The sequence below is a fragment of the Triturus cristatus genome, chromosome 6 (genome assembly GCF_964204655.1).
Source record: "Triturus cristatus chromosome 6, aTriCri1.1, whole genome shotgun sequence".
Lineage (NCBI taxonomy): Eukaryota > Metazoa > Chordata > Amphibia > Caudata > Salamandridae > Triturus > Triturus cristatus.
The window spans coordinates 593,392,646-593,404,780 of NC_140589.1; the positions used below are offsets into that span (position 1 = coordinate 593,392,646).

General features: G+C 43.8%; 1 protein-coding gene across 2 annotated transcripts in view; it reads left to right on the top strand.

The window, feature by feature from the left end:
• Positions 1-12,135, top strand: part of CYB5R4 (cytochrome b5 reductase 4) — a 1,096,425-nt gene that overhangs the window by 678,213 nt on the left and 406,077 nt on the right. For both annotated transcript variants that reach the window (XM_085611035.1, XM_085611036.1), the window contains one exon: positions 10,234-10,374. In XM_085611035.1, the coding sequence (XP_085467161.1) occupies positions 10,234-10,374 (141 nt within the window). The remainder of the gene's footprint in view (positions 1-10,233; positions 10,375-12,135) is intronic.

The window sequence follows — 12,135 nt, forward strand, 5'->3', positions numbered from 1 at the left end:
GAAGTAGGGGACTACACGACAGTTGGACTGTGGGGAGTCACAGCTGCTGTGCCAATCAACACAGCAGCATCAGAATGGGTGATTCACAGAGTGGGCACAGCTGAGGGGCTGTTGATGGGCTAAATTTCCAGAAGTGGGGGATGCAGGCCTAATCGTTCTTTTTTTAATTTGTGACTTAGGTGAATTTACTTGCATGGCCACTGACCACCAGAGATAGGGGATGCCATCCATAAGTTTTGTTGTGACCTACAGCCTAGTACCTGGATCCATGGAGTAGACTCATCTGAATTGTCCAAAAACTCCAACTTCTTGTGGATGTAAACTCCAGTTTAATACAGCATACAAATATAAGAGTACAGCATACAAAGGGGCCCAGAAGCTCAACATCAACTGACCTCCTTTCAATGAAAACACCCATGCATTTTAAAGGGAACATATCATCTAATTAGTTGAGAATGGAAGACGCATCATCAGCTCAGCTAAAGAGTGTATGTAAGGATGCCACATAGCTGCCTTTCTTGAGATAAAACACTAATATGGACCTATTACCCATAAAGAAATGCAAAGACTAACCCATCAAGTAATTTCTAAAATATCTGAATAAAAATGATATATACAGTTCAATCTAACGGTCACTTGGTAGCTCTCATGACATGTTGATTTCTTTGAGATTTCACTGCTGGCACATTGTTTCACACATTTCCACCAGTTTCTGTTTGACTGACCCTGTTACCATAATATTGAGCATCGAACAATGACTTTACTGCAGATGCACCTAAAGACACCTCAACATTTTTAACATGCTGATGAAAGTCTTCACATTTAGCTGTTAGTGACATATTCCACCCATGACACACACTGAATTACCATTAATCCCTGCTTGTACAGGATCCCCGAACTTGGAAACCTTAGCAATAGAGATGTCATAGTGTAAACCCAATCCTCTGTGCAAACTCCTGACCTCACCTTTTTCTCACATTTGTCTCCTCTCTTGCACAGTGGTCGGAACTATTTTTATTGTGATTGCTCTTCGCCAACTTGCTTAGTAAATTAACATCACACTCTTGGTCTAGCAACTTCCCAATCCAAAATGCACTCAAAACAGACCCCACCTTCGTTCTCCTCATAACTTCAAAAAGAATCTTGCCAGTCACTGAATGTGGAGTGATCCATCCGAACCAAACCATATCTCTGATCGCATTCACACAGTTCACTCCTGATCTTATCACACTTTGAATAAACTCCACTAATACTTTATTACATTTCTCAAATTTCTCATTGATGTGTGTGTGATAAAGAAGTGTACGCAAATGCTTGATACCAAAATCATCTAGAAAACTCCTCATAGCTAATGCAGTAAACTGAACTCCATTATCAGTCAAACTTTCACATGGTGTCATCTTTGGTAAAAATGTCACTAAGAAAAAGTGATAACATAAGTGTAGTTGGTTCAGACATCCCCTTGACCTCTGGCCACCTTGACAGATGGTCAAAATAACATAATAATATTTATAATGTTGTTGGGTAATACATGAAATGGACCTAAGACATCGCCGCCTACTCTCGTCTAAACTTTGCCAGAACATAGGTCTCTCTACAGGTGTGGACTGTACACAACTGCAAACCAGAACCTCAATGTCTCTATCCAGACCATTCTACCAAATGTTATCTCTAACTCATTGCTTAGTGGACCTCATGCATAAATGTCCTCCGTGGGTGTTGGACTTGGCCCTTTTTGCATGGTTATCTCCAAACCTTTTGCTTCTTCCTCCTATTTTTCCTGATCTGTTTTTGTTGCCTTTAGGACTCTAGGCCCTTTAATCAGTGCTAAAGTGCATAGTTTCTCTGTGTAAATTATGATGATTGATTGGTTATCCGTGATTGGCATATTTGATTTACTTGTAAGTCCCTTGTAAAGTGAACTAAGTGTGCCAGGGCCTGTAAATCAAATGCTACTAGTGGGCTTGCAGCACTGGTTGTTCCACCCATATGAATAGCCCTGTAATGTGTCTCAGACCTACCACTGTGCATGCAGCTGTTAACTGCCATGTCGACCTGGCAATTACACCCACTTGCAAGGCCCTATCCTTCTCTTTTCTTACATGTAAGGCACCCCTCAGTTAGGCCCAAGGTACCCCCTTGGGCAGGGTGCAGTGTATGTGAAAGGTAGGACATGCATTGGTGTGTATGACATGACCTGATATTGAAACACATTGTATTTCGTTTTTCACTTTTGAAGGGATAGCACAGGTGAAACTGTCCCATAGGATAGCACAGGAGATACTTTGTAACATCTTACAAGTAAGACTTCCTAATGGGACACAATAGAGGATTAAAGTTTAGGCTCTCTGAGCTCAGAATTTAATAACACAACTTTTAGTAAGGATATGTTTTAAATGGTGTGTTTGAAAAATGGCACTTTTTGAAAGTATGTGTAGCAGGGGAATAGGCCAGGACCTGTTACGTTTTTGCGTCTTAAATTAGCGCTAGACCAAACTATTTCTTTTATTTGATCTGGTACTTTATTTACACCTTTGTCTTCAGCTTTTTTAAAAAAGATTCTTTGTTGCATATTTGGAACAGAAAAGGACAATAATGTCTATATACAGAAAATACTTGTGTACATATAGTTAACAAAACATTAAACAACAAAATTGTGTTTTAAATGCACAATCTAAATGAACATTAATGCGAAAAAATCATAAACCAACCATCCTAATGTCTTAGAAGTCTTATATCAAAATCCTATTTCCTATATAAAAAATTTTTAAAAAAGGGAGATCCTGTGATTTTGTTTTAAAAAAAATATGTTTTCATTGATCCTAATTTCAGAAACCCTCATTGCTGTCAAAAATCAAGAGCCCTGATGAGAGTCCGCATATTCATTATCAGAGACTTGAAACGCGTTGGCTTCATTATGATTCATGATATGAACATGGAGGAATTGTGAATTTATTTTTTGTCAGGACATAGAGAAAAATTCCATGTATTTGACACTAATGCTTTCCCCTTCTTTGCTCATTTTGTCATGTTTCCTTAATTAAAACGTTGATACACACAACATTTGTTGAAAATTTATGAAATAATATCTATATATGAAATAGGATTTTGATATAAGACTTCTAAGACAATAGGATGGTTGGTTTATGATTTTTAACATAATGTTCATTTAGATTGTGCATTTAAAACACAATTTTGCTGTTTAATGTTTTGTTAACTATATATTTCCTTTGGTTTTTGCTTTGTTCGCCATAAGTTGGCAGGGTATGCTCAGACGTGAGTCCCTTGCTCACTTTGCCACTGGATTCAAGCAAGCCTGGCTGAAGACGGCTAAAATGCCAGAAACCGGTACTAGGAAGCTTGTTTCCGGTCCAGGGAAGACATGGCTTGGCAGTTCGGGCTGGACTGTTCCCATGAGGCACAGGGTCAGACTGATTTGCATATGGCCATGTCTGAACTGGGGTGGCAGAGTGGGCTAAAGAATGGTGATGGATTAAACCCAGATCAGTTGACTGGGGGTGAGTGCTTGCAATGTTCAACACTCCGTCCATCATTTCCTTTGGTTTTTGCTTTGTTCGCCATAAGTTGGCAGGGTATGCTCAGACGTGAGTCCCTTGCTCACTTTGCCACTGGATTCAAGCAAGCCTGGCTGAAGACGGCTGAAATGCCAGAAACCGGTCTTAGGAAGCTTGTTTCCGGTCCAGGGAAGACATGGCTTGGCAGTTCGGGCTGGACTGTTCCCATGAGGCACAGGGTCAGACTGATTTGCATATGGCCATGTCTGAACCGGGGTGGCAGAGTGGGCTAAAGAACGGTGATGGATTAAACCCAGATCAGTTGACTGGGGGTGAGTGCTTGCAATGTTCAACACTCCGTCCATCATTTCCTTTGGTTTTTGCTTTGTTCGCCATAAGTTGGCAGGGTATGCTCAGACGTGAGTCCCTTGCTCACTTTGCCACTGGATTCAAGCAAGCCTGGCTGAAGACGGCTGAAATGCCAGAAACCGGTCCTAGGAAGCTTGCTTCCGGTCCAGGGAAGACATGGCTTGGCAGTTCGGGCTGGACTGTTCCCATGAGGCACAGGGTCAGACTGATTTGCATATGGCCATGTCTGAACTGGGGTGGCAGAGTGGGCTAAAGAACGGTGATGGATTAAACCCAGATCAGTTGACTGGGGGTGAGTGCTTGCAATGTTCAACACTACGTCCATCATTTCCTTTGGTTTTTGCTTTGTTCGCCATAAGTTGGCAGGGTATGCTCAGACGTGAGTCCCTTGCTCACTTTGCCACTGGATTCAAGCAAGCCTGGCTGAAGATGGCTGAAATGCCAGAAACCGGTCCTAGGAAGCTTGTTTCCGGTCCAGGGAAGACATGGCTTGGCAGTTCGGGCTGGACTGTTCCCATGAGGCACAGGGTCAGACTGATTTGCATATGGCCATGTCTGAACTGGGGTGGCAGAGTGGGCTAAAGAACGGTGATGGATTAAACCCAGATCAGTTGACTGGGGGTGAGTGCTTGCAATGTTCAACACTCCGTCCATCATTTCCTTTGGTTTTTGCTTTGTTCGCCATAAGTTGGCAGGGTATGCTCAGACGTGAGTCCCTTGCTCACTTTGCCACTGGATTCAAGCAAGCCTGGCTGAAGGCGGCTAAAGTGCCAGAAACCGGTCCTAGGAAGCTTGTTTCCGGTCCAGGGAAGACATGGCTTGGCAGTTCGGGCTGGACTGTTCTCATGAGGCACAGGGTCAGACTGATTTGCATATGGCCATGTCTGAACTGGGGTGGCAGAGTGGGCTAAAGAACGGTGATGGATTAAACCCAGATCAGTTGACTGGGGGTGAGTGCTTGCAATGTTCAACACTCCGTCCATCATTTCCTTTGGTTTTTGCTTTGTTAACTATATGTACACAAGTATTTTCTGTATATAGACATTATTGACTTTTTCTGTTCCAAATATGCAACAAAGAATCTTTTAAAAAAAAGCTGAAGACAAAGGTATAAATAAAGTACCAGATCAAATAAAATAAATAGTTTGGTCTAGCGCTAATTTAAGACGCAAAAACGAAACAGGTCCTGGCCCACTCCCCTGCTACACATATAAACGTCCCAGCCAGAACCTGGCCCACTGGGCCTAACTCCCCTATTTACACTTTTTGAAAGTAGGCATTTTCTTGTTCAACCACTCTGTGTGCCTCTCCCTGTTTGTGGATTGACTGTCTGGGTTTGGCGTGACAAGAGTTTGGGATGTGCATTGACTGTAGACAGCCACTGGAGGGTGGGGTTGAGGTGTGTTTGGCCTTTTCTGGATGACTCAGAGCTGAGCTGAATAGACCTTGCCTGCATTTGGAGTAGTGGGAGGAGGTTTCCTTGCACCTGAATAGGGTCTGCTTCCCTTGCACAATGCTGTCTCCACCCACTGTGGACATACTGCACTAGTGAGGACAGAACTGGTTTGGACTGGGCTCAAAGACCCTTGCACAAAGAAGCACAAAGATAACATGGGGTATTAGTAGTGGAGCTTAAACCCAAGAGCTTTAGATCACATCTGGACTCAAGAGGAGCCTTTCTCAAGGAGATGAGCTGGAGAGCTGTGAGAGGCAGACTACCCCTTTGCTGTGAGAGGTTGACCTGCAGTTGCTGCTTCTGCCAAGGAAAAAACAAAGACTGGACATTTGCTGAGAACCTGCTTGAAGAAGAATCTCCAAGGGCTTGTGTCTTCTGGCCTCCTGTTCTGAAGTCTCAAGGACACAAAGACTTACTTCACCCCCAGCTCCCCTGAACTCTATTGATCAGATTTCTGACCTGCCAGGAGGTGCCTATTCCAGTATTGGGCCTCTGGGGGTTGTTCTTTCTGTTGGGAGCTGGAAGCAACTTTTTTTTGCATATTTATATAGTGCGAACTCGACCCGAAGGTATTGGAGCGCTTTACATGAGCACCGTATTTACATTACACATTCAGGCACGGGGAGATTGAGTGATTTGCCCAGAATCACAGGATGTGGACACGACCTCGAGGCTCGAACTCTGGTTTCCAGCACCAAAGTCGGCAGTTTAGCCGACGGACCACATCCTCTCCCCAACTTGAAAGAAGCAAGAAAACCTTCTCCGATGCTGCTGTAATGCCGCGACCTGCACCGAGGCTAGGTGCACCGCTCATGAAGTGCACTACACACCGCCCATCTTGCACCACTGCTCCCATGCCCTTCGACGCTTTCCAATGCATGCAGTAATCCGCATTCCCCGCACCAGCGCTCTCACGACTCCGTCATCGCCAGTGCCTGCATACTGTTATCACGGCACCAATAACCACTGAAGGGTGACTCCACGAACTCGCAGATTTTGCATTGCCTCACCGGAACCGATGTCTCACCCCTGACGCAACTGACTTCCCTCGTCCTGGATACGACACGTCGCCTTCTCGAAAACACAACGCCTCGCCTCCAGCATGGCAGCCAGGGAGCCAACCTCAACCTCAGCACAGACGCCTCACCTTCACAACACTACACATCATCATAGACTTTGTTATCCAAAGATACTGGATGTTTTGGGGTCCTCGTGACTTTGTGCCTGATGCTGCGCATCTTGCGATCAGTGTCGAACTTTGTGTTTATTGCGCTGACACTACTTCCTAATAGCCCCAGGTGGAGCTAATTGTTTGCTACATCTTTATATTTCAAATAACTGTTTTTAAGTCATATTTGAATGCTTGTATGTTGGATTGTTGTCGTTTTGATCTTGTTGAGTTTAGATAAAGATGCTTTATTTTTTTTATATTGGTTAGGTGTCCATTTGTGTTGTTATCACTGTGTTACTGTGTGTTTTGAGTACAAATACTTTACACATCGCCTTTGGGTAAGCCTGTCTGCCTGTGCCAAGCTACCAAGGGGGTGAGCTGGGGTTATCTAGAGTGTTTTAATCCCCCTTACCCTGACTAGAAGCAATGGTCCCTTCTTGGACAAAGGTACCTACCTCTGCCAACTAGAGATCCCCATTTCTATTAGTGGGCTGCTTCTAGAATCTTTGAGTTTGACTCAATAAGTGGAAACAACTTATCTCCTCTCGCACTACTTTTGAGTTCAACTTCATATGAAACTTGGCAAAATTGAGGAAGTTCATGGCTCAATTAACTTTCTTTTGGTCAACCTGAACAGACAAAACCCAAAACATCCTTCAAAACTGGTTCAGATGTCATCTGGATGATCTAATCACCCATGTCACCAAATTTTGTTTTTTATCTTCAAACATAGCAATGATGCATTTTTTCAGTCTCCTTTTCAACAAGATCCTGTTGACCACAATCAGCTGCAGGTAGCCCCATAAGAATTCTGTTTTAATTATCTTTCCCTTGCAATATACTGCAACTTCAAACTAAATGATAGATATTTGGTTGACTGCCTCGCTAATCTGGTAGTGGATTTCTTGAGTGAATCACCACAATGAATATCCACTAGCATTTTATGGTCTGTTTTCAAGCAAATGATTCATCCCCATCATTTTATACTCCCCACACACATGAAAGCACCCCATCTCTATTGCAGAGTAGTGTGTTTCTACTTTCTTTAGCCTTCCAATTAAGAAAGCACCACTGCCAAACGCATTGGCATCCCTGGTTATAGTCGTATCACAACCTTCTACATATGGTTACAGGTGCTGCCACAATATTCATTTTAATCATGCCAAATATTCATGGCACATAGAAGACCAAATAATCTCACTGTTCCTCTTCAGTAGATTCCTATTAAACTCAGTAAAGTCCAAATTGTATGAATGAATTTTAAATAAAATTTATATGGCCCCAAGAATGACCGCAGCTGGTCTCTATTTTCAGGACAGGGAGTTCTCATGAAGCATCCACAAAGCCAGTATTATTCAACTTAATTAACACAAACTATGCATTTCTCTCCTCTTAGAGGTACACTATAGCCTTACAACACTGTTAGCACCTTGATCAAAATTTCTTCATGCTCAGACTTTGTTTTGAAAAACACAAAACTGTTGTCTTGAAAAACTACAACATTAGTTATACCCTCAGAATGTTTGCCTTTACCTTCTGAAAGACAGAGCTTACTGAGACCAATCCAAATGGCACGCAGCAAACTTGGAAAGTGCCATAATGTGTGGCAAATACAGTGAAATGACGTGAATCCTTCTCTAATTCTTATCATTTGCAACTCGCAGATTCAACTTAGAAAACAATTTGGGTTGTCATATAGCATTCATTTAATCTTTGATGCAAGGTAATAGGAAGTTTTCAACCCATATTGTCTAAGAGACCCCCGCGTTGGTCATTGTAGAGCTGTAACTCTCCTGATCACATTCTAGCCATCACAACAGGAGATAACCAGAGTGTGGCATCCACTGACTTAGTTATGCCCCCATTCTGCATGTTCTTGATGATTTTGGGTAGCTCATCTCTTGCACTATCTGGCACATTACACAATCTGTGCTTCAGCAGAATGCATCCCTCCTTTACCTTGATAGTGAGATTGAAAATGTTTACCTATCCTACTTTGTTGCAAAAAACGGAGTCAAATTTCTGTAACCAATGAATATCTGAACATTTATGTCAGTGATACAGGATGTTTAGTGCCTGATCTAATTATCATTCCAAAATCCACTTGATGCCATCATCCTATCACACTAATACCTTGGTGAGCTACATAGACCTTGCCTTTATTTGCTTTTCTTTAAACCAAATATCAGACCATCGGGAACCTGGAGGTCAATTTCACTGCTCTCAAAAGTGGTGTTAACAACATCAGGTGGTAAAAGCATCCAAAGCTGTCTGTACTAATCACTCGAAATAATAATGATATGATCGTTGATTCTGAATCAACTAATACCTTACTGTTGTGCACACTGCTTAACTCTACTACTTCAACAGAAAATCTCAGCTCACTCAATTTATCACCTAAATTCTCCATTTCAGCTGAGCTTATTGGTCACTGACTCTGTTTACACTAACCTGTTTCCCGTTTCTTCATACCTTTCCAAAATGGCCAACTTTTCACATCTCCACCATTCTTGTCTAAGTTCACGATACCCATTAAAGTTGGGCATCTGGTTATTAGAACTGCATTTAAAGCAACTGTTCCTATGAAGCGGCCATGTGTTTGATTATTCTGGGTGTAACTGCTACAGCCTTGTGATTCTTTCACCTCTATAAATTTAGCTGCTTGTGAGAATGTATGCGCTTTCCCAAGATGTTTAGCATCTTTTTCAGAACTCTCTGTGCTCTTGGGAATGTCAACCACTTCAAACGTATCTGGATTTTTTTTTGTAGCATCTAAAAACCAGTTTATTGAGTATTATTTGTGAGGTTAAATTTTCAAGATCACAATAAGTTGCCAACACTTTCAATGATTGTGTATGAGTTATAGATTTGTGTGGACGTTGAACCCTATTAAACAACTACATAGATGTCTGCCCATCCTTATTAGAGTGTACTGATGTCTATGCACTCTCAGGTCCACAATATAAGAAGAGTGGAAAAGGGTGTGTTATTTACCACAACTGGTAAATATCATTACCCCAGGGTGGGTGAACTATTTACCAATATGTTGAGTTTTCAGAAGGAAAATTAGCCTTAACATACAGAATGGGTTTTACAACACCAACTTCTGTATGGTTAGCCTTTTTCCAGGCCTTTTCCCCTTATACATTTTCATAGATTTGACCTGCCAGAAACAATATGGTGAACATTATGACTGTGTGATAATTGTCACCCAACTAGTAATTTCGCTGCCTGTGCAAATTCCTGTTTATGCATTAATCTGTATTTTTTAATGAGGGGCTAAATATTGTAGATGGGACATCCAACACTTTTGAGGGGATGCCCCACGTCCACCAAACTCCAAATCAGGTTGTTAGCCAGCAAGTTCTGAATAGTCCACCACTCACTCATACACACCTTTACGTACGGTTGTAGCTCTTTGAGAATCACATTATCATTGCTGTAGTATCTCGTGTTGGACTACACATGATTAGTAGTCACAGAAAATGTAATGTATGACATCTGCTCTCTATTTCACCTTTTGGCAGATTAAATGTGCTCTGGGTGTGAAACGCCTTGCTTAAATGGGCCATACTATTTTTAAATTCCGTTGCCCTGTTTTCATGGTAGTATTACTTACTGTAGAGATAGTTTTACAATGATGCTAAGTTTTCCAGGGTATGAAATTGTACAAAAGAAGTTACTTCACCATTTGTCACTACTGTTTTTACGTTTTTTGATAGGCTTATTCTACAGAAAATGCAAACTGATTTCCAAAACCAGTGTGAACTACAATACCAAACTTTTCTGCTTGCTGCTTCCAGAGGGAGTCTTTCTTCAGGTGCCTATTGGACAACATGTTTACCTCAAGGATACCATTGCAGGTACAAATCCTAAATGCATCTTGCTGTGTACTCCGATTATGCTTAGTTTCAACTCATTCACTCTTTCTAACTCTTCCCACTTTGACACTGCCAGCGGTGACATGGAATTACATATCCCAAAAAATATCAGCTAAAAAAAAATATAACCGGAAAAAAATTGGGGGGAGGGGTGGGTTGTGCAAATATATTGAGAATATAACAAGTGGGTATAAGTGGTTAGGCATGTGTTAGTATAAAGGTACATGTGTATACACATATATAAACAGGAAAGGGAATAGAAAATAAAGTAGACCTTGGGGGTGACTTTGCCCTCCTGTAAAAGCTCAACGGAATATACAATGAAGTGAATGAGGGTAAAGTGGTGCATTGCCCTCCCCCACCCGAATAAGTAAAAATAAAAAAATTAGATGAAGCAACGCTACCATGTACTGGTTAAAAACACAAACCAAGGGGGGAGGAGCCTAGCGCTTGACCAAGATGGCCGCATGAGCTTAGAGCTCCCGAGACCCTCGCGCCCTCCGTCGACTATCCTGACTCTAATCCTGATGGTATGCATGGCACCGTGTTGCTGAGTTGTCAGGGAGGCGATTGATGCTACCCGCGGTCGGATCGCCCATCGGGAACCGGACTTATGACTGGCGAAAGATTGCGGCCTAACTCCCGGAGATGCCAGGGGCTAGAGTTGGCAGGATGCCCGACTCCTAGTTGATCAACATCGGCCTGGTGAGGTGTGAACTGCCGGACGGAGGCCCTCGCTCTTTCACTTTCGGTTTCGTTCCCTTTGTCTGCCCGGACACTGTAGTGCTCTGGGTGGCTCTATAACCCCAGGGACGCTCGGTGGGCTACTTTGACAGAACAAGGCGGACCTGCTCACTCTTTATACCTCTCTCTGAGAGGGGACGGTCCTCACTGCATTGGACTGCCTGGAGTCCATTATGTCGGGCAAGGCAGAAGGGGATCGGCTGAAGACTAAGTCCACCAGGCGGGGAACGTATTCCCAAGTCAACAGTATGGACCGCTACGCCCTCCTGAAGACATCGCCGAGTGGATCGAGCCAGGCGCCGGATGCCCAGAAGGAGGACTCGCCTGGGACCCCGGAGCTCTCCCTGCAGGATGTCATGGCCGCGCTTGATGGGATGCAGACCTCGATGGGGAGGCAATTCGAGGCCCTGGCGCATAAGGTGGACGCCATCCTGGTGGATGTCAACTTGATCCGCTCGGACCTGGGCAAGACAAACGAGCGCGTTAAGGACCTGGACCACAAGACCACGGGCCTCACTGATGAGGTTGCGGACCTGCAGAACGAGGTCCGGAAGCTGAGGGCCGAGAGTGACCTCGCCGCCCGCCGGCTGGAGGACTTCGAGAGCCGGTCCAGGCGCAACAACGTGCGCGTAGTCGGGGTCCCGGAGTCCTCGGATGAGGCTTCGGCGGACCTGCTTGTGGAAGATCTGGTCCTCAATCATCTGAAGCCTAAGGGCCTTGGAAAGTTTTTTGCGGTGGAAAGGGCCCATAGGGTGCCGGGCGGACGGCCCAAGGCGGGCCCGGCTCTTTCATTTTCGAGATCGGGACGCTATCCTGCAAGCTTCGAGGGTGACGGGCCCAGTCCCCTTCCAGAATGCGTCGGTGAATTTTTACCCGGACTTTACCCAGCAGGTGCAGAGACAGCGACAGAGCTTCCTGGGGGTGAAGCGAAGGCTTCGGGAGCGGGACCTAAAGTATGCCATGCTTTTCCCCGCCAGACTACGGGTGGTGCATGAAGAT